Source organism: Ctenopharyngodon idella, chromosome 14 (genome assembly GCF_019924925.1).
Source record: "Ctenopharyngodon idella isolate HZGC_01 chromosome 14, HZGC01, whole genome shotgun sequence".
NCBI lineage: Eukaryota > Metazoa > Chordata > Actinopteri > Cypriniformes > Xenocyprididae > Ctenopharyngodon > Ctenopharyngodon idella.
The window spans coordinates 24,952,393-24,974,979 of record NC_067233.1 but is presented as its reverse complement, the minus strand read 5'-3'; the positions used below and the strand labels follow the sequence as shown (position 1 = coordinate 24,974,979).

At 34.5% G+C, this 22,587-nt stretch overlaps 3 protein-coding genes across 8 annotated transcripts in view; 1 reads left to right on the top strand and 2 right to left on the bottom strand.

Moving 5' to 3' along the window:
* Positions 1-7,877, bottom strand: part of si:dkeyp-115e12.6 (centromere protein F) — a 30,709-nt gene extending 22,832 nt beyond the window's left edge. For 2 of the 3 annotated variants that reach the window (XM_051918296.1, XM_051918298.1), the window contains exons 1-2: positions 4,439-4,641; positions 1,267-1,476 (exon numbers count right to left, since the gene is read on the bottom strand). In XM_051918296.1, the coding sequence (XP_051774256.1) occupies positions 1,267-1,428 (162 nt within the window). In that variant the 5' untranslated portion in view covers positions 1,429-1,476; positions 4,439-4,641. Of the gene's footprint in view, positions 1-1,266; positions 1,477-4,438; positions 4,642-7,732 lie in introns of those variants that run through there. The other variant, XM_051918297.1, reaches the window with a different exon arrangement.
* Positions 3,589-13,202, top strand: zgc:162144 (RD3 domain-containing protein). Of its 3 annotated transcripts, none has more exons than XM_051918304.1 (3): positions 3,589-4,205; positions 7,757-8,058; positions 9,665-13,202. In XM_051918304.1, the coding sequence occupies exons 1-3, from the start codon at positions 4,191-4,193 to the stop codon at positions 10,026-10,028; spliced, it is 681 nt and encodes a 226-aa protein (XP_051774264.1). In that variant the 5' UTR covers positions 3,589-4,190; the 3' UTR covers positions 10,029-13,202. The 3 variants fall into 3 exon arrangements, with proteins under 3 accessions (XP_051774264.1, XP_051774267.1, XP_051774266.1); XM_051918307.1 differs by lacking the exon at positions 3,589-4,205 and adding an exon at positions 4,631-4,738; XM_051918306.1 differs by lacking the exon at positions 3,589-4,205 and adding an exon at positions 4,646-4,749.
* Positions 11,333-22,273, bottom strand: stx5a (syntaxin 5A). 2 transcript variants are annotated; one of them, XM_051918299.1, is made up of 11 exons: positions 22,114-22,273; positions 20,692-20,946; positions 19,065-19,132; positions 18,881-18,936; positions 17,152-17,222; positions 16,825-16,941; positions 16,562-16,618; positions 16,153-16,234; positions 14,985-15,091; positions 14,720-14,841; positions 11,333-13,389 (listed from the first exon to the last, which is right to left on the bottom strand). In XM_051918299.1, the coding sequence occupies exons 2-11, from the start codon at positions 20,758-20,760 to the stop codon at positions 13,230-13,232; spliced, it is 909 nt and encodes a 302-aa protein (XP_051774259.1). In that variant the 5' UTR covers positions 20,761-20,946; positions 22,114-22,273; the 3' UTR covers positions 11,333-13,229. The 2 variants fall into 2 exon arrangements, with proteins under 2 accessions (XP_051774259.1, XP_051774261.1); XM_051918301.1 differs by lacking the exon at positions 22,114-22,273 and adding an exon at positions 21,637-22,041.
* Between the last annotated feature and the right edge of the window lie 314 nt (positions 22,274-22,587).

The following is a 22,587-nucleotide window of genomic DNA, read 5'->3' as shown; positions in this document are numbered from 1 at the left end:
GTATTATATATATGAATATATTACTATACAGTGGCTTCTCCTACTGCAGCAACTTCCATTTTTCTTAGTGATATTTAGTGCCAGTTTATCAGGAAGTGACGATTTTGTTCTCTTCGGCTCACTGGATGGAGACAGTGTTTTATTCGCAAATGTTTTATGTGATATTGCAATTTTGTGCATAAGCTAAATTCGCAACTTTGAATGGAAACATAGCTATTAATAGTTCATACTTTTTAGCAGGTAAAAAACCTTTTAAGATAACTAATATGTTCAGGTCGTGGTACATGTGTCTTTTGTGCTGTGAAGTCTTTTATGATTTTCATAAAGTAAATGTAAGAATACATTTTATATCATTATTCGTTAGTAAAATTTTGGTAAAACTTAACAAGGTTCTATTTGTTAACACTGTATAATTCATAAACTAACATTAACTAGCAATGAGCAATACATTTTTTACAATATATATATTAATCTTTGTTAACCTTAATAAAAATACAACAATATTAGTTAATGTAAGTTGGGGTCCATTAAATAATGTTAACAGACAACTTTTGATTTTAATAATGTATCAGTAAATGCTAAAATAAACATGAACTAAGATTAATAAATGTTTTAGAATTATTTTTCATTTTTAGTTCATGTTATTAAATAAAACCTTGTTATAAAGTGTTACCAATATTTCAACACTTACTGAACTTAACTTTACATGATTATCCATACATTTTTAGAAAAAACATGATATATCAGGCTTTTGAGGAATTTGTTCATTTCTCAATCATTGTATTTCATTGCATTGTGTTTTGCACTCCACAATAAAAACTAGAGCTTTGATCATAAAACTTATTTATTTAATTATCATCTCATCAAGCATATTTATATGCATTTTATGCAAGTAGCCTGCTATACTGTTACATATCTAATTGTTTTACATTAGAAAATATCAGAATTTCTTCTTGCATATATATATATATATATATATATATATATATATATATATATTTTTTTTTTTTTTTTCCCCCAGTTTGGCCCTCTGAATAAAACTGAGGTGTTTTTCCTTCTTGAGTGTGAGCTCCATATTATGAGCCATAAAAAGCCTAATGCATCAAATATGATGCTCAACAAAAAACACATATGCAAACTTTTTTCTAAAAGTTCAATAAAAAAACAATTAATTCAATAAATCAAATTATTATTTCATAATATGTCAGGCTTTACAGGGTTAAAATGCACATGTGCATATCTCTCAATGAAACGGTCACTGCTCACCTTCTGCTTCTGTTTGTGCAGAGCCGCTTCTGAGTTGTCCAGCTGTAGTTGCCTCTGCTGTTTTTCCTTGTTCAGTTTCTCATTCTGAGCCTGAAGCTGCTTAACCTTCTGCAGGACGTGACCCGTCAGACCCACGGTCCAGTCGTCTCCGGCCCAGCTCATCGCTGCAGATGCTTACAGACTGAGAGCTTGGCTGATCATCTTCCAGTGCTGAAAATCAAAAGATATAGAAAAAATCTGGCTCGAGTTATTGTTCACAAGGATCCTGTGTGCTGCCTTAGGGGAGATACTCTCAGCTGTCTGTACTTGTTTCAGACCAGAAATATCACTTCACATACTTATTCACTAATGACAAAAAGGAAAAATGAACCAGTGTATCTGCATCTTTATATAAAGGAAAATCACAGTGATCGTGTGGGTGTGTGTGTTTGTCACGTTGTTCATGGAAACATTCTTAAGGGACTTCTGCTGCCAAAACACCAACTAAAACTGAAAACAGAAGATTCTGTCATTATTTATTTACATCATGTCATTCCAAACCTGTATGATGGCTTATTTTCTTTGTAAAAAGAAAATATGAACAATTGTACTGGTTGTTTTTATTCATGCAACTGCAAAGAATAGGGATTGTCAGTTGAATTCAAAAACCGGATCAGTCCCGATTCATGAATGAATCATTCAGACCGCCTTTTGTGAACTGGATCAACCAATTCAATGTAATTATTTGACTCAAAAAACAATTCGCAGACCATTCACAGATCGGATATAGTTACTTCTCTAGCTAGGGCAGACGTCAAGATTTCTAATGCATAATGAGTTATTGCGATTTTACACGCAAATTTTTCATAAGGCATCAGGAGTCATAGGGATTACTATGGACGCTTGTTTACGCCACTGAATAAAATGTAAAAAAGGTAATTGTGACTTTTTATCTCACATTTCTAACTTTTTCTTTTAAAATCTTGCAATTTACTTTTTTTTTTCTTCAGAATTGCAAGATATAAAAAGAAAAAGTTAGAATTGCAAGATATAAACTCGCAACTGCGAGAAAATGTCAGAATTGGACTTTATAACTTGAGTTTATTATAAATTTTGACTTTCTCGCAATAGCAACTTTATTTCTTAGAATTGGAAATTTATATCTTGCAAAAAAAGTCAAAATTGTGAGATAAAAAGTCACAATTATTTTTCTTCCATGGCAGAAACAAGCTACCATAGATTACTATGGAAGCCCGTTTCTGCCACTAAATAAAAAAATAAAGAGTAATTGCGACTTTTTTATCTCGCAATTGCGAGTTTATATCTCACAATTACGTGATATAAAGTCAGAATTGCGAGATATAAACTCGCAATTCTGACTTTTTTTCTCGCAATTGTGAGTTTTTATCTCAGAATTCTGACTTTTTTTCTTGCAATTCTGACTTTTTTCTCGCAATTGCGAGTTTATATCTCGGAATTCTGACTTTTTTTCTCGCAATTAACTGACAGACAGTTTCTCTGTCTGTAACAATTCCGGACATCCAACATTTCTGGTGCATCCAACGATAGCCGTGATGCCGTCCTGATGTCTGAAGCTGTTGGTGTATAAAATGTGCCACTTCAGCTTCGTCTGTTTTATTGCACCTCCGCCACAGCTGATTCTTATTATTATTACTATTATATTATTATTATTGTGTCAAATTCATTAGTGTATCCATTCTGTTAAAAACAACTTTTATTCACCAAATACTTCCACTGTAATTTGCAGAATTGCATGATTCTACCCTTGAATGCCCCCTTTTATGGAGCCACCAGACTTGAGTTGCAAAGTTACAAAGTTGTTTGTAACTTTACAAAGCTGTACAAAGCTGTTTTTTCTCCTTGAAACGCTGTACTCATGTACAAGGTTACCGTGGAAACATGCTATATGCATATTCCTGCATAATGAATATGTCCGGAGACTAATCTTTATGTGTCTCCTCCAGTAAAATCAAAATTTCTTTATTGGTAAATCTGCGCTAAAAATAATCCTTCCATTTTATGTACAATAATAACGAAGCAGCAATCCTGATGGTCAGTCGCAATGAAAGGAAACGCAAGCAAAGTAAGAACTGTGAGAAATAAAGTTTCACACAATTGAGAGAAAAAAAGTCAGAATTGTGACATTATATCATGCAATTGCGAGTTTATATCTCAGAATTGTGACTTTATATCACGCAATTGCGAGTTTATATCTCAGAATTGTGACTTTATAACTCGCAATTGTGAGATATAAACTTGCAATTTGCAAGATAAAAAGTCAGAATTCTGAGATAAAAAGTCACAATTACTTTTTATTTTTTTTTATTTAGTGGCGGAAACGGGCTTCCATAGATTACAGAGCTTGAGTCATATGCACCACTGTAATGATACTTATTTGTTTTTGACAATCCTCGTTCACTTTCATTACAACAAAAAGTGTGTTCTGCAAAAGAAAGTTATATGGGTTTGGGACATTAGGATGAGTAAATAAAGACAGAATATAATACATATTATATATTTTTGAGGTTAACCATTCCTTAAAGGGAACTTGCAAAGGTTTGGCTCCTGAAATGGACAGTCCCACAGACACATAATAATGAAAGTGTCTATTTATACTATAACTCAACCTCCTGTATTTGGTTTCCCTTCTCAGTCACTAACAGTAAGAACTGGATTGCTGAAAGACAGGAATGAGGAAAATCCGGCCTGTGAATCTATAAGAGCTGTGAAACTGAACATGCTGGTCCGATCTCACCATGCACCTTAATTTCCATTACAAAGCATCAAAGATGGAGCTTTCAAATACAGCTGACGCCAGGCTGGGCTAATGACCATGTTGGCTACCAGGATGAATATACACCTTCAACAACAGTCTTGCCTCACGTCTACACTGTATATTTACGAATACAAACCTCAGCAAAATTATGAATCCTACTATGGTGAGTGTTTGAGGCGGCGAGAAAGGCTACTAATTAATATTCATGAGAAAAGCCTTCGCTTTAGTAGGATTAATAAATTCGCTGGCGGGTTTTGATTAAACTAGAGAGTCTATAGACTGCTGAAAGAGTGAGATAAAAATAGTTTATTTATTGGGAAAGACAAATGCAGACCAAAACCCTGTCAGTTAAAAAGAAATGCTACAGGAAAAATCAAACAATGTGGCATTACTTACCAGGACTTCTGATATGTTGATCTCTTTAAAACGCAGCGATCCTGATGTCTTAAATGCCGTTTACGTGTCTGTTAATACAATACAACTGATATGTATATCTGCTGCGTCGGAGGCGTTTGACCGTTTAACGTTAACAGATTGTCGTTATTTTCAACAGCCAAAACTGGGCGCACGCGGTCGCTGTATCTCTTGTGCCCCTCAGAACTGCAGAAGTTGATTTGACGCGAGGCGTGGGGGTCCGTGACGTTTAAAAAGAGGCGGGGCCTTAAGAGGTAACCAGAAGTGCAGTGGCACCCACAGGTCAGCGACAAGTAGGCCTATATTTCTTTTTTCATTTTATTTATTTTTTATAAACTGATTTACCACTGAACTTTGCAAAATATATACATCAAATTAAATATTAAGAATTAAAATTTTAAGTTGCTTAAATTACTTACATAAAATTACATATACAAAATCTTTAAGCATTTTATCTCAAACTGTTTTACATTACGACGTTATTTTACATAAAAATATATTGGACACTAGCTAGTGTCAGAAATTAACCAGGCATTGGGGCAAATAAATAAATAAATACATACATAAACATTTCCATTGTCATCTGTCAAAAAAGTGTGATAATTTCCATTTTGAATTCAAAAGTTTTGTTATGCTCAGTCAGGAAAGCATGGAAAAGTTTTTCAAAATGAGTAAAATGAGTGGGAACACCGAGTTTAATATGGGTTTTTTGTTTCTGTAGACACAATAGTAATATATATATATATATATATATATATATATATATATATATATATAAACTAAAATCAGCTGTGAAAATACTGAAGGTGAAGAAGCTCTCAGAAAGATTCAGAATTTTTTGCTGCAGAAGCATAAAAACTAGCATTTATGATTTATTATGTTATGATTTCTTGTGGATTATTAAGTAGTGTATTTAATGTTAATTTCATTTTATAATTGACAACCATTTTTGTTTAAGTTAAAAGTGTATTTCCATTAAATTGTTCAAATAATGCGCAGCACACAAATTCCAGGTGGCAAATATTACCCTAAATAAGAAAGTTAAATATTAAATCAGTGCTTCTGTAGACTAGTGTCAAACTCCTGAAGGATAAAAAACACAAGGGCCTGCAGAAGACGCAGGATGCACCTTAAATATTAGTCATGCTTTATATAACCCGACCGGTCACTCTCACTGATAATATCCTCCAGCATAAACAGTATGTAATCAGATTATCCTCATTGCCGTGGCCCTTGTTTCTGAGAAGCGTATATAGGTGTGTGGTGTAATCCATGATCACACATATGCAGATTAAATCTCTGAAGTGCTGAATAGAGCAGAAACCCTCACAGCACCTACAGTCCTGTTCTCTCTCCATCCTTCAGTCCACAGACTGCCGGGTACAGATACACAATGATTAAGACAGCGTGTGCATTTGTGTGTGCGTGTGTTATGCAACTCCTTAAGTACCTCTGAGTAACTGATGTTACCATCTTAACAATAGAGCTAATGGTCATTGTAAGCTTTATACAGCTCTGCAAAGAAACAAGCTGCTAAATTTCATGCTTTACTTTGCATGAAACTTAAAAGTTAGTTTTTGTATCACAAATGAATCCATTAGAAATTCCTTTATAATAGCCAATAGATGCAATGCTACAATATTATTTGCATATGCATTAGTTATAATAATGCATATAAATATATATAGTTTCAATGCATTCAGTGTACACATGTTGTGCAGGCAGCTCAGGATGAGCAGGAGGTCACAGTGCATGCAAGGTGTGTGTTCATCGAGCTAATCAGATGGCTAAATACCAGCTTGCATATTTATATCGGATTACATACATACATTTACAGTGTCTAAAACAGCGCAAAGGAGAGCTGTCTCATCTGGAGTGCTCAGACTGCAAACCAAACCCTGGATTTTGATATTTTGGCTCTACTTTTATTGCACTTCGGGTCCAATTCGGAGACATTTGACATTAAAACAGGAATATATTGTCTACATTTGAAAACTCACATTATCTGAAAGGTAATATCCTTTTTTCTGTAATTTGAGTGTTTTTAAATGTATATGTCAGATGCTATTTGCACCCCAGTGTAAATAAATAATAATATACAACTAGCATCCCATATGGGCAGTATACTGTACTTCAGAGCAAATACTGTTCTGTTCTGTTTGAACCACTGTGCACATGTTTGGATATTTAAAATATTAATTGGATAGTCAACTGGATAATCATCCAAATTACTGCAAAGAATATCAGGGTGCAAAAAGCTGTGCTGTGTTGGGTATTTGGAGGAAATATAGAAAAGTGTGCACATTCAACTAAAGTCGAGTAGGACACAAAGCTATAAACATAGGGCAAAAAAGAGTTAATAGCCAAACACGTATATTACATCAAAACTTTACTTTGCACTTAAACAGGCCATTTAAATTTGGACCTGGAAGCAAATAGTCAGATATATCTAATTCATTAAATAAATAAATATTTATTATAAATAAATAATAATTTATATATATATATATATTTTTTTTTTACACTAGTGGGTGCAGGACACTATAGTTCATTTATGTAAGTGAGGATAGCAAAATAAAGTAAACATAATATATCCAAAAATTCTTCATACAGCGGACTACCAGTAAAATTGATAAAAAAATTTGGATCCAAAAATGATTCAGACACTTTGACCTGACCATGTTTTGCTTAAGTGTTATCTGACATAATTAAGATTAATTTTTTCTGACACAGTTTAACTCTGAGATCTTGTCATATTTTATTTTTTTAAACTATAGTGAATAAACTGTAATAATGAATGAAATGTTCAAGGTGTTTATTAAGGTGTTACAGCGAAAATTTAAGAATGCAATCAAATTTCACAATAAATTAAAAAAAAAAAAAAAAATGTATATATATATATATATATATATATATATAGTTTAGATAGATTTAGACAGTTCCAGAATTGCAAAATTTACTTTGCACTTAAACAGACCATTTAAATTTGGACCTGGAAAAAATAAATAAATAAATAAAGGTGTTACAGCAAAAATTTAATACAAGCAATAATCAAATTAAATATATATATATATATATAAAAATTTAGATGTCAATTTAGAATGTGCATGGGACCAATTTGATAAATATTTCATAGATAGATAGATAGACAGACAGACAGACAGACAGACAGACAGACAGACAGACAGACAGACAGATAGATAGATAGATAGATAGATAGATAGATAGATAGATAAGTGCTCACCAGTGTTTCAAGCTGAACTTCATGACTCAAACCTTTAATGGTTTTTGCTCTCACAGATGTTTCCCTGGTCAGTTGTGTTTTCTCTGGAGCCGAAGGTTCCTGGACAGCGCACTTCTGAAGAGCTGGTGACCAACACTTTGATGCTGGAGCTGGGGGCCATGGTGAAACGGACCGAGCGGATCCGGCTGGAGAAGGCAGCAGAGACCCGCAGACGCCGCAACTCTTCCTCGGCAGACTACAGCTGGCTGGCCGGCCCTCAGCCTCACGCCCCCTACGAGCTCACGCCAGGAGATGTTCTGGACCTGCAGGAGCTTTGTGCTCAGATCCCACCGCAACAGTGTGGGCCAGTCATTGTCAGGTAGGTGCCAGTGTTACTGAGACACTATTATAGTTTTTATTAATAATTTGATTAAGTTATAATTTTTATACTTTCCTTTTTCATTTTTATCATTTTTTAATGTCTATACAGTTCTTAATAATTGATTTTTATTTCAGTTTTATTTTTATTTTGGTAAAACATTAATTGTTAACAGGTGCATTAGCTAAAAATTATATATATATATATATATATATATATTAAAGCAATTAATCTTTAAAAATATATAGTAAAAATCTAATTGTTCATTTTTTGTTAATGTTAGTTCAATCACAGTGCATTCACAAATGTTTACAAATACAAATTTAGATTTTAATAACATATTAGTAAATCTTGAAATGAACTAAGATTAATAAATGCTTTAGAAGTATTCACTGTTAGTTCATGTTAACTAATATATTTAACTAAAGTTAACAAATGAAACCTAAAGCCCAAAGTATACTTCACTTTTTAAGCGTACGCGAGGGTCAGCGTACAGTGCGCGTGACGCGAATTTCATCATCAGAAGAGTACGTGCGTACTGTACACGCACTGCCGTTTTTTTTGTACTTGTACGCATAGATCGCACATGCGCATTTACATTTTTTTTTAGTTTATCCACAAGGTGGCAACCGTGACTTGGGGACGTCGATTACCAAGGTAGTCAAAGAACAACTGCACGAACAGAACAGACCGGTGTGGTGAGAAATCAAGTACCCCTAGGAAGGGTCTCCTTTAGGACCCTGAAGCTTCAAAGCTTTACAAATCTTTTGTTTCGAATCAGTGGTTCGGAACGCATATCAAACTGCTAAAGTCACATGAACCATTGAAATTTCAAAACACTTATGACGTAACGAAGCCTCGTTTACTGAAATCACGTGACTTTGGCGCTCTGAACCACTGATTTGAAACAAAAGATTCGTAAAGCTTCGAAGCTTCATGAAGCAGTGTTTTGAGATTGCCCATCACTAGATATTGTTGAATAAAATTTTTTGCTGCACAAAAAGCATTCTTGTCGCTTTATAATATTAAGGTTGAACCAATGTAGTCACATGAACTGTTTTAAATATGTTTTTAGTAGCTTTCTAGGCATTGAAAAAGGAAATGATCTTGTTGGCAATAAAGGCCTCACTGAGTCAACGGATTTTATCAAAAATATCTTAATTTGTGTTCCGAAGATGAACAAAGGTCTTACGGGTGTGGAACGACATGAGGGTGAGTAATTAATGACTGAATTTAAATTTTTTGGGTGAACTAACCCTTTAAAACTGCGCATGCGTCGAACACCTGTGTACTTTGCAAGGCTCTGTGTTCAACTGTGCGCGTACACTAGCGTACGCATTAAAAAATGAAGTATACCCAGGGCTTTATTGTAAAGAGTCACAGTTATTTATTACATCAAGTTGAATGAAATTGAGAAATTTGTTCTTGTTAACCAGCTAAAATAAAGTAAGTTTGTTTTTTTATCTATTTTATTTCAAGTAGCCTAACAAATGTTTTTATGGTTTAAGTTTTAGTTAACTATCAGGTAGGTACTGACCAATAAGATGTAGTGATAGAGGTGACTCATGCAATACCTCTCAAATGATTTTAATATTTTGTTGCAAAGGTTCCGGAAACTAGTGTCAGAGTTTGAGCCGGAGGTGCACGAGGTCCCCAAGCTGTTTCGGGGTGTCCTACAAAACTGCCTGGATGAGCTTCAGGGAGATGCAGAGGTCCAGAATCGGATGAACCGTTGGGAAAAACAGCGCAGCAAGAGCCTTTCCTTCGTCACTTTCCGATCCAAGTTCCGCACCCTCAACCGCGGCAAGGGAAGTTTCGGTGGTTCCCGCAACAACCTGCAAGAGGAAAACACATGGTCTGATGAAGAGGAGGAAGCAGCCGAACAGGTGACGACCGCCCTGCGCGCCAGGAAGGGACGGAGTCACAGCATGCCAGAGATCACCCCTCTTGAGCAAGCGGCCCATAGCTGAACAAGAGGAAGATGGGATGAACAGAAAGACAGAGGAAAGAAGGGTTCGAGATTTGAAAAGAAATGCAGCCTGCAAGCTAAATTGGCAATGAAGGCAGAAGAAAAGAGAAGGCAACAGAGAACAAGAGAAGGGAAGAGAGGAAAATCTGATTCTTGAAAGACTAAAGTTTGTGCTTTCAGATTGTAAGACAAACAGTTAATTTGTACACAAAACACCAAAGAACACAAGTATAGGCATATATAAGAAGCCTATAGCCTAGTCCCTTTTTTTTAACTTTCTAATGTGTGCTTAAATATTTTTAATATTTGGATGTGAATATAAATGTGAATATTTGGCATAAATGTATATATTTTCAGAATTAAATTTTTTTTGTGAGGATGAAGTTTACAAAACCTGTCAAGAGCATGTTCAAGACATATTATATATGTAACATTGCACATTACTATAATATTAAAGTTACAATTAACAAAAGAGCCCAAACTATTAAATTCAGTTGCTGTTTATTTTTAGATATAATAATCAAAACATGTACATTGTACAATCTAATTATTTATAAAATTGTTTTTCAATTATTTTTCTACTGCAATTCATTTTTTGAACTATGATAATTTACAGTTACTGTCATAACTGGTTTTCATGACAAATTTATTAAAACATATTAAATAATTAAGACATTACTAACAGATAAAGTAAATGTAATGCATATATAAGCTAATATAGTGCATATTTATAGTGAAATGCTCCCCTCTAGAGTTCATTTCTCTCTAGTGAACTATCATGCTGTGGACACTAAATGACTTGCCTGAGGTAAATATAATGCTATGTGAGATATTATTCTCAATCTGTTTTATTGATGTCTTTCCACGGTTGAGAGATTACACGTAAACATATCTATGCATAGTCTGTTCTTCTTCTGTTACATATACAAGATGTAACTATACATTTTTTGAGTGTTGCACGCCCCCTTCTGGATTGGTTCGAGATGAAAACATGTACCGTTACACCCCTTTAGCTCACAAATGGAGATATGGTAAAAAAATATTAAAATTTGATACCATATCCATCTTAACAGGGTTAATTGTACTGCACATTTAAGTAAAAAATTACTGCATTCAATATTTTAGTTTAAATTTCACCATAAGAAATTAAATTATAAGAATTATTAAATAATATCATCTTAATTTCTGGTATGCAATATTTCATTTATCTTTTGATTTTGGTGTGACCCAGACAGGTTTTTGGCAGGTTTTGTGAGACTCACTCCATAAAATCAGTCACAGCGACAAAAGCAACATTAACCAGAATCAGCTTCTCAGATGTGTTTTAATATGTACTGTTTGCTCTTACATTACAACAGTGTTCAGTTCATACAAGAGATGCAGAACATTCAGCTAAAAAAAGCCTGGAAACAGGAGTCGTCATAAAAAGTGCTTATTAAATTATACACTGTACATCGTTCATGAGTTTGATTTGAGAGTGTGTGGCGTGTGTGGGAGAGAGAAAGTCTGTGATTTAGCAAATGAGAGAGTTTGACCTTGAAAACGCTACTTCTAAGTGAAGACACCATCTTCTCCTGTTTCATTATTCACAGCATCACAGCATGAAGGAGCTGATCTTCAGTTCTTTGTTCATCAGGCCAAAGTTGCTCCTCAAAAATTAAAGGAAACGCACCCACTGCTCATTTATCAGAGTACCGATCGTTTCATTACCAGATGTTCAGCTCCAGAACAACCAACACATGCAACTTTCTATGCACTGACCTGGAACAAAACACATCCTAATGTGATGAATGAGCAGTTTATAGCTTTAGAACCATCCGGAGTCTCTTTGGGCCCTTTAAAGTATGATCTTAGTAAGTCTATAGTACTATACAAAAACACTGGTCTTCATTTGCACCTTGTTTTTTCCTGCATGGAGCAAAATCATAAGACCAGGCAACCTCCTCTAACCCCTCCTCGTGTATTTGGCAGAATCAAACTCAATTTAAAAAAAAAAAGAAACTGAAAGTCTCTAAACAGTATATCATATTACAGACCCCATATTTACAGGGCCAGCAATCAGAAGGCCTTAACACTAGAAAGGAAAATCTCATGAAAACTGTCAGGAAATGCCAGAATCATATTTCTCCACCCAAATAAGAAAATTAAGTATATTTTTAGGACCATTAAGTTTTTGGGGTTTTTTTTGCATCGTGGTACTATTTTTATGACATCTAAGCAACTAATTTCTCCAAATTCCTATGGCTGAAAAAATATATATACATGATTTATAAATGTACACGTGTGTATTTGCATATTTATAAAGTACGTTTATAGTATATATCATGGTAGCATTTGTTGTATTTAATTTATGCTGTAATTAATAATAAATAAATCATGCCATATACAATCATTTTAATTATACTATATTGAATACTGAATTTGGAGGGAATCTTTACTTAGATTTCATTTAAAAAGTGCCATAATGGTCCTAAAATAGACATCACTTTCTGTATTAAAAATAAAATGATGAATAATACAATTAATTATAAATTAATTATATTAATTAAAAACAATTTTTCCTTTCAATTTTTGGGGTAAAATACGACCCTGATATTTCTTTGTGAGACAGACCCATAATTTGCAAATAATTGCTTGACTTTGATAAAAACAGATTAATAGAGATTAATGGGGGCATTATTATTATTATGAGAAATATTTTATAAAGAGAATCAGGTCACATTTAATTTACCGTCAAAATGTTATCACCGATTACGGATAACACTGCCTGAGAAAAACAAACTAAACCAGTTTGAAGAATCAAACCACTTGGGAAAAAGCCTTCTCTTTTAATATATGATTATTAATAAGAAACGAAGGCTCAAATATTAATGCAGATGTAGATGAAGCTTAAAGAGAACAGAGTGAATCAGAACACCCTCCTCTCTGTCTAAATAAACGGTTAATCTCAGTTCCACCTTCATCAGCATCACCGTCATCTTCCTCCTCCCTCTAGAGTGAGGGAGTCGAACACAGACAGTGACAGAATTTACAACTGACTCAACGAGCATCAGAACCCCCCCAAAAGCCAGAGTCCCCTGCGGCCCAGTCCATTTGTGTTTGTGTTTTTGCACATTCGCCCATAAGTCCATCGTCTGTTCCTCCCTCCTTCAAACCCTTTGGCTCCGTTTCCACCCCTTCTTACACTCAAGGTTGTTCCTTCTCAGGCAAAGAAGACCACAAAGATGATGAAGAAGATGATGAGAACGAGGAATATCTTGATCATGAGCCAGCGATTGGAGGAGACAGACTGGAAGTACTTCAGTATCTCGGTGTGGGCCATTTCCACATTCAGCTGGGTGTCCTCCACATTGGCGTCAATCCTGGTGGTCAACAAGAAACATGAAAAGCTCATGATTTTACAGCATTTGACAACAACTATACAACATCATCACAATTAAATCAATAATCTTAATAATGTTTTCACTTTTTTTTTTTTTAAACTGTATTACAGTATATTTTTACTGTTCCACTATAAGCTATTCAAGACTATAATTATCCTATTGTTATTAGCAAAAATTGCCAAAAAACAATGGGTCTCAGTCACTTATAATTGCGTACATTATTCGTAGTTTTTCACACATTTGAACATTTGAAAATGTTCTGCCTAAATCACAACCCGTGCGTACGCACATGAATTTGTTATTAACCTCATTATAATATCGATGAATTTGGGGTATTCTAAATGATCGACCGTGTGCCCAAGGTAAGTAATTTACATAAAACATGCCCCCACATGTCCATATAAGGGCATTCCGCACACTCTTTTCTTTCGTCACTCTCAGCAAACATGATGCTCTCTAAAGAAGCATTCTCGCCTAAGGGGAAGGCGCAGCAAGATATGCAGAAAATGGCAAGAGTGACATCCTCAAAACCCGTTTATCGCAACACCTTTTACACAGACATTACAGACCTCTGATTAGCCAGCTGTATAAACACGTATCTGCATCTTTATGCAGAGCTGACTCACAGCTTTAGCTATGATGCACCTTTTCTTACTCTTTTACTGATATAGGCCTATATATGATGAAATATAGCCCATTTATCTCTATCTATGTTTAAAATTTCATCTTAATGTGTTTATAAAGCCACCAAGAGTATTATTTTTGTGTACGAGTGGTTTTAGTTGTTCCTACATTTTTGTCGTAATTTAGAACACATTTTAGAATGAAAGTTATTGATGAATTGTATGCATGCTTAGTGAATGAGACCCAATGTCTGCAAATTGCCTAAAAATTTCTTTAAATTTAAAAAAATTTTCTTTATGCAAAATATTTTTTTTGATTTATTTATTTATTTAGATTTTGGGGTGAAATGTGACTGGGACATGTTTATCATTTTCTTAACTAAAAGAAAATTTAGTTCCTCTGTAGAGGCAAATTTAAATTCTACAATTCTTAATTATTAAATGCTGATTAAAAAAAAAATCATTTTAAATGCTAATATGCCATTATATTGTTTAGCAAAAGATATACTTATGACACATTTATGCTGACTTTAAAAAAAAAAAACCCTACTATGCGAGGGTGTAAAGTGTTTGTGTGTGGTTTGTACAGCATGTATCTGAAGTACCCTGTACTGTACAGCTCAGTCTGTGGTTTTACAGTATGCAGATTCATGTGGTGTGCATGTGTTTGTGTGTGATTGTCTGACCTCTGAATCGTCTCCTCCTGCTCTTTAACCATGTGCGCCAGTTGCTGAAAGATGGAGCCCAACTCCACGATGGTGCTCTCAATGTTCTGCATGGTGTCCGCTCGGCTCTGGATATACGAGTCCTATGCAAATACAACAAAGGGACATTTGCTCATGAAATCAGACATTCAAGATTTGTCATATGTGCAAACTTTCAGCTACAAGCAACAGCCTAGTCCACAATCCATTCCTAATTCCAAAGGTATTTCCTCAGAGAGACAGATACCTGTTCGTCGATGAGCTGCAGCTGAAGAGGGTTTGCTCTAGAGTCCATGTCGATGGCCACCTCTCCTCCCAAACTCCTGGACTCATCCTGCATCAGAACTGAACTGTCTGCAAGAGGCAAGACATTAAAAACACTACTAAATACAAAAAGGCACCAAGTGTGTCTACAAAACCAAATAATTTGAGGAATGGGACATGGTGAAAAATTCTGCCCCCCCCCCAAAAACAAAAAACAAAAAAAACAAAAACACAAAATAAATTAATAATTATTATTAAAATATAACAATAATAGTTAAATAAAATGACTATAATATATTACAATATTATAACTTATGATAAAATAAATTATCAGCATTAATACTTTAATACTATACACTATATATATATATATATATATATATATATATATGCATTTATAATATATTACAATATATACAGTTATTAATACATAATAATAGTTAAATAATTATTAATTTTTTTAAACATTAATATATAATAATAATAGTTAAATAAAATGACTATTACAATATTATAACTTACAAAAATAAAATATATTATCAACAATAATATTGTTATATTATGAACTACACATATATATATAGTTTAATATATATATATATATATATTATAGTATATATTAAAATATTATAACTTATGATAATATATTATCAGCAATAATTCTGTTGTATTATAAACTACACACACACATATATATAAATATATTACAATATTATAACTTAATAAAATAGTATATTATCAGAAATAATAATGATATATATATATATATATATAAAATAATAATAGTAATACATAATATTATTTATAATACTATAATAAATGATAATTATAATAAAGTTTAATAAAAGTGCAGATTTTTAATACAAAATTTGTCTTTATTAGTTTAAAATGTTTGGTCATGTTTGCATATGTATCATACCATCATGTGTGTTGCTTTGTATTTAGTTTTGACTAATTTACTAAGTAGAAAATATTAATACAGAATGAGTAAATGTGTCCAAAGGTTTTCTGCAGACCGCACTGGTAGCGAATGACTCTATCGGCACAGCCCAAGACTATTTACACTAATATTAAGTAACAATAAACTGTAATAGAATGACTCCCATGACTCTTAAATTTGAACTAACTGGAATTAAAAAGTGGTGACATACTGAAGTTATTGGCGAGCAGAGGAGAGGATGAGACAGGAGCCTGGGAGAAATGCTCTCTTCTGCTGCGCTGCTGCTTCAGATTCTAAACACACAACAGGACAGACACACATCAGCTAATAATAAAAAAAAAAATTAAAAAAAATTTAATATTCACATTACAAATGGACTAAATGTGTTTTCGTTTGGAATACAACTCAATTAAACAAAAGAAAACCGAGAAGGAGCTATTTTGAAAATCAAAGGAAACAGCAAATGGTTTCACAGGACCATGATGCACAGTAAACACACTTTGTGAATTTTTCCTTTACCAAAGAGCTGATTAAACATTTAAAAGTCTAAAGACTTCTTGACTTAGCATTTATGACATGAAAAAAGTGCAGCACTGGTCATAAAGCAAAGGAAAACTCACCTCTGTTCTCACTTCCAGGACTGACTTGAAATCATTTGACATTGATGCCAGCTTGGACTGCAACACAAACATTCCCAGATAAGACTGTTTACATCATATACTATATAGTGGAGGGAAAATGAAAGGTGTGGTGGCTAGTCGTCATTTTATGTCAATCCAAATAAGATCATCCACCCCTACAGTCTACATCAAGGGATATGGGAGACTTCTTGGAGAATCTCGAATATCTGCATACTGCAGGAATATCAGATATAAGATTGTACCTGCAGGGAGACAACAATTGTGTTGGAATGTGTCTGGATGTGGCGGCCATTTTGCCCACTGCGAGATCGCACAAGGTCTTGCAGCTGTGCTATCTGCTTATTCAGACTGTTGATGTCCTGATGAGAGAGACAGACAGCATATCAGATCACTTCAAGAGGTTTGCTCTTCCACAATATGGTTGCTAAAGGATTCTGGTAAACACAGATCCCAACACTCCTACAGACAACTTCAACATCAATGTAAAGTGAAATAAGCAAGTACTGAGATACATATCAATACGATTTCATATGATGGATAGGAAGAAGTACAACACAGACGTCACTAACCTGTTTAATGATGTACGTTAGCTCCTCAATCTCCACTCCTTTATCATCGAACAAAGACTTCCTTTTGGCCACTAGAAGTAAGGGGAGAATAAAAATTCATACTGACACTGGACCTGATGCAACTGTTACATTACATTGGGGTTCAAACTGATGTTGTAACAGTCCACAAGAAAATTTAAATTACAGACAGTAATCTTAGTCAAAATGAAATGCACACTGCCATTCAAAAGTTTGGGGTCAGTAAGATTTTTTTAAAGGGGGGGGTGTAATGCTATTTCATGCATTCTGACTTATTTACACCGTTAAAAGCGTTGGATTCTCTTGCTAAACATGGCCAAAGTTAAAAAAAAAAACGGGTTAGACGTATGAAGGAGTATTTCTGTGCCAAATACACTCCTTCAGATTTCCTACATGTTTCGGAGAGTTTTTTTGAGTATGGCCCTGTATTATGTAATAAAGGGTGAAATTCCTTTACAGGCACTTCTCCCTGAAGAGCGCATGCACACACATCAACCTGAGCGAGAGAGCAAGAGCACGCCCATCAACGTGCTTCAACGGGTTACAGAAGTCATGGGCAGCGCTGCACAGCTCTTACTGTCACCAAAGAAGTGTGTTTTTGGTTGTGAGGGAAAGATAACATTGTTTTCCAAAGAACCCAGCATTAAGTGGTGCTGAGAGATTTGTGCTCACACATTACATTGATGCGCTCTAGACATTTGTCATTAAAATAACCATAGAAACCGCCTTAAATTATCAATATAAGGATAAATTCATGTTTGAAAGTTGCAATCACTTTTTTATTGGTTAAAATAATGAAGAATATCTCGTGTTTTTCCGTGGCTGCTCGAGCCCTCAGGATCGGCGCTTATGGTTTTATAAACAAGGCCCAGTTCGACACTGGATTTACAGATTGTTTGAAAGATGGAGCGGTCAGTGATAAAAGATCCCGGTCATGAGTCGGAATCACAGGTGGAGAGTAAAACGAAATTGATTAATTGATTAAACAAATGCATTAAATTGATCAAAAGGGAGAATGTTTTGTTAAAAATATTTTTTGTTAAATTTATTTTGTTAAATGTCAGTTTCAAAATAAATATGAAAGTGAAAGTGACGTGAAGTGGCCAAGTATGGTGTACCATACTCGAAATTTGTGCCTCAGTTGTGGGTAATGAGAGTGGAAGAGATTGCCGTTCATTCACTCCCCCCACCTACAATTACTGCCGGTACTGAGACTCAAAGCCATTAGGCCACAACTGCCAATATTTAGCAAAATATTCATATTTTGCAAATCAGCATATTAGAATGATTTCTGAAGGATCATGTGACACTGAAGACTGGAGCAATGATGCTGAAAATTCAGCTTTGATCACAGGAATAAATTACATTTTAAAATATATTCACATAGAAAACAGTTCTCTTAAATTGGAATAATATTTCACAATATTACTGTTTTTACTGTAATTTTGATTAAATAAATGCAGCCTTGCTGGGCATAAAAACATTTTTAAAATCTTACTGACACCATACTTTTGAATGGCAGTGCACTTTAACGATCGTAGCCAAATCAGTCACATTATACCAGGGAACTAAACTAGGTAAATGCCAAAATAACCATGGACAAGCATCAGAACTATTAAAATACACATTCTTCCACCACCAACAAGAGTCTATTAAGAAAATAAAATAAGAGCAGTCTTAATCTATTTAGTGTTACTGACATGTTACTTACAAATTGTAAGCTTTTCAAGCTTGGCAAATGTGTTGCTCAAGTCTTTCCCAATTCTCCTGTTACAGAGAAACAAAACAAGATTTCAGGGGGGCAAAGATTCGAGGAAACAGGACAAGGCTCAGTTGCTCTGAAGCAAAAACACACTGGACAAAGATCAAAGAGAAACATGGATTTGAACTCTTACTTGGCCATGAGAGTGAAGTCACTGCGCTGTTTAAGGGCATTAATAGCAGGTTTAGCGTGAGTCCCATTCTGAAATGACAGAACAAGAAATCTTAGTTCATGTGAAAACATTAATAACATATCAAGTAGGAAATTAAAGGATTAGTTCACTTTCAAAAGAAAATTACCCCAAGCTTTACTTAAGCCATCCTAAGTGTATATGACTTTCTTCTTTCTGATGAACACAATCAGAGATATATTAATAAATATCCTGATGCATCCGAGCTTTATAATGGCAGTGAGCGAGGATCAACGAATATGAGCTGAATAAAGTGTCTCCATCCACATCCATCCATCATAAACATATTCCATATGGGTTAATAAAGGCCTTCTGAAGCAAAGCGATGCATGTGTGTAATCCATATTTAACAAGTTATGAAGTAAAATAACTAGCTTCCGCCAGACCGCCCTCCGTATCTAAATTACAAAAAAAAAAAACGGAACTGGCATCGCGTCAGTTAAGCTTTTTCCGTAATTTTGAATAGGGAAGGAGTAGGACGTAGCGTAAGCATTTTGAACTGCGAGAGTTTTACACTTTCTTCGTAAGTTGAATACTGGTCTGGCGGAAGCTAGATATTTTACTTCATAACTTGTTAAATATGGATTATTATTATTTTTTTTTTTTTTTTACACAAACGCATCGCTTCAGAAGGCCTTTATTAACCCCCCGGAGCCATGTGGAGTATGTTTATGATGGATGGATGTGGATGGAGGCACTTTCTTCAGCTCATACTCATTGATCCAGCTCACTGCCATTATAAAGCTCGGATGCATCAGGATATTTATTAATATTTCTCCCGATTGTGTTCATCAGAAAGAAGAAAGTCATATACACCTTGAGGGTGAGTAAAGCTTGGGGTAATTTTCATTTAAAAGTGAACTAATCCTGTCATTTTTACCAATAACAGAAAGTGTGATATGATTTAAAGTAATAGCCAAACAACGACAATTTTTTTTACTTCCATGAAGCACAAAAGGAGGTCTTAGGCAGAAAGTCCAAGCTTCTGTTTCCAATTCAAGAAAAGTGGATGGTGATTTATTGCTTTTATATAGCTTGCATAGTGCCTTTTTTAAGCTTAGCAGCTTAAATCACCTTTTACTTTTGTGTCTGGTTTCACAGACAAGGCTTAAGCCTAGCTAACTAAAATGCATGTTTGAGCTGTCTTAATTGAAAGCAACTTGCTATGACAAAAATGTCAGTGCCATTGTTTTGTCTCAAGATGCACACCAGCATGTTTTTCCTCTAAGGCACGTTTATATAAGACACTTAAATGTCCCAATTGAACTAAGGCCTACTCCTGGTATAATCTAAGCCTGTGAGTCTGTGAAACCAGGCCTTGATTTATGCAAAAGAGCAGCTCACATTCTGCCAATCATTTCTGTTTCATGACAGAAAGAAAAGGGTCAGTAAATGATGACCAAATCTTTTTTTAATTTCTTTAAAAATTTTCAAATAAAGTATACTGTAATTTTTCCTCTAAGATGATCTGTAACAGGTTACACATGGTTTTAAGCATCAGTGGAAATCACATTGCATAGTCCATTCAATATCCACACTGTAGCTGTAAATGTAGTTTATATTGTCATACCTGTAACTGTCTCCCCTGCAGCGACTTGCAAGCCGACTGGAACTCAAGTGTGCGGTCCCGACACGTCATGATAATGCTGCAGAAGCTTTTCCCCTCAACGATATCAGGATGTATGTGTGACAGGTATCTAAAGTGATCCGGCTGCTGTGAAATTCTCCACTGGAGTCTTTATGGGGCCAAAGCAAACACTTCAGACTTCAGATGTCACTAAGAGCTTGGCAGAGTTGACTGTTCTTCAGCGACTCCGCACACCATCTGAGGATCACAGAATGATTCGATCAATCACCTGAACTTTGGTTGTTGATGCTGTGAAGAGACTAAACAGTGTTCTAGAAAGTATTTGGACACTTGAATAATATTGCGTATGATAACAACAATTTAAACCAAATGGCTACAAAATAATGCACATGCTTTTCACAGAACTAATTTCACTTTTTTTTTTACCAATGTTTTTTTTAACCACTTGGTGTCAAGTTGATTTTTAATGGATGTATGAAGTCAATTCCCCTGCACTTTGATATGTTGTCAAACATGATGAATCCATGGAATAAATCATTTTGAGCTGAATATGATAAAAAGAACTCAAAGAACTTCTCATAAACATTGATTAAAACTGTATTACTAAGCCAAAAGGCGCAAAGAAATAACACTGGCTAAGGGTACTTTCGAAACAAGAATTGTGATCTATCCTTTCATTTTCAAAACACCTTTTTGTTTTTGTATCACAGAGGGGACTTTCCATTTACTTGTTTGTGAATAACATATCCAAACCAAATATATTATTATATAATAACAAAAACAGCTATAAGATAACAAGATCTTAAAAAGATATATAGTTGGGTCACAAGCCACATTTCAAGCAAATGTCATTCTCTGGGCATGTATTGCCTTCATATAGTTACTGAGAACTCAGTTAAATGAGGTATAGTAGGTAAACAGTCTTACCTGTCACTCCGACATCCAGAAATACTTGACAGATAGAAGATCTGCTAATATACTGATCCCAACGCCTCAGCTTCCCCTTCTTTATGATATTAATAAGGAAACCCACTCTAGATAATGTCTACAAATAACCCACCCATCAGTCAGCTGAGCAGAGGTAAACTAACCTCACATGTTATCGGATTATAGGCCACCTAGAATATTCTGGCTCGACAGGCAGACGTGGAGTAACACAAATCAATAAAAGACAACTTTTACTTACATTTTTAAAAAAACATATCTTTAAAGGCGTTTGCAGGTTTGTTTGTTTATGTCTGTATAGCGACTGACATCGTATTCAGTCCAGCAGTACGCAGTTCTCTGAGCGCTAATTGACCAAAAACTCGACAATTTTGGTCTTATTTTAAACCATAATAACTCCAAATGAACCTAAACCACTAGTTAAAACATTCCTGACGTCGTTCATAATCGTTTACTTACAGTTATTGTGGCATTTCGTGTTTTTTTCCAGTATTCCCGGCTTGTCGATGTTACGGAGGTCGGGGTTTCACTTCCAGTCCTGACCGCTTCCGGTGTGCGTAACGTCACTGCCACGTCCACGAACGCGCACGCTCAATGCCGCTTTTCGAAAACGTGATTTATGACGCAAGATGACCAATTTTGTGTCATGTGTAGCAAGGTTAATAGAGTCTTGCAATTTTACTTTAGTTTCTAATTTTATGTAATAAGTCATTGCAATTTATCTCTTTTTTTTTTTTTTTTTTTTTTTGCGTTTTACAAGAAAATATTCACTGTATTGTTTTTTAATTTAATAGCCTATTTTTTCTAGGTTTTTTTTTTTTTTTTTAAATACTTTTAAAGTATATTTAAACTAATCTTTTATTTTAGTTCTAGTTCTAGTAATCTTTAGGGCTGCCAAGTTAACGCAAATGCTTTTTTTTCCATTTTCTTCTT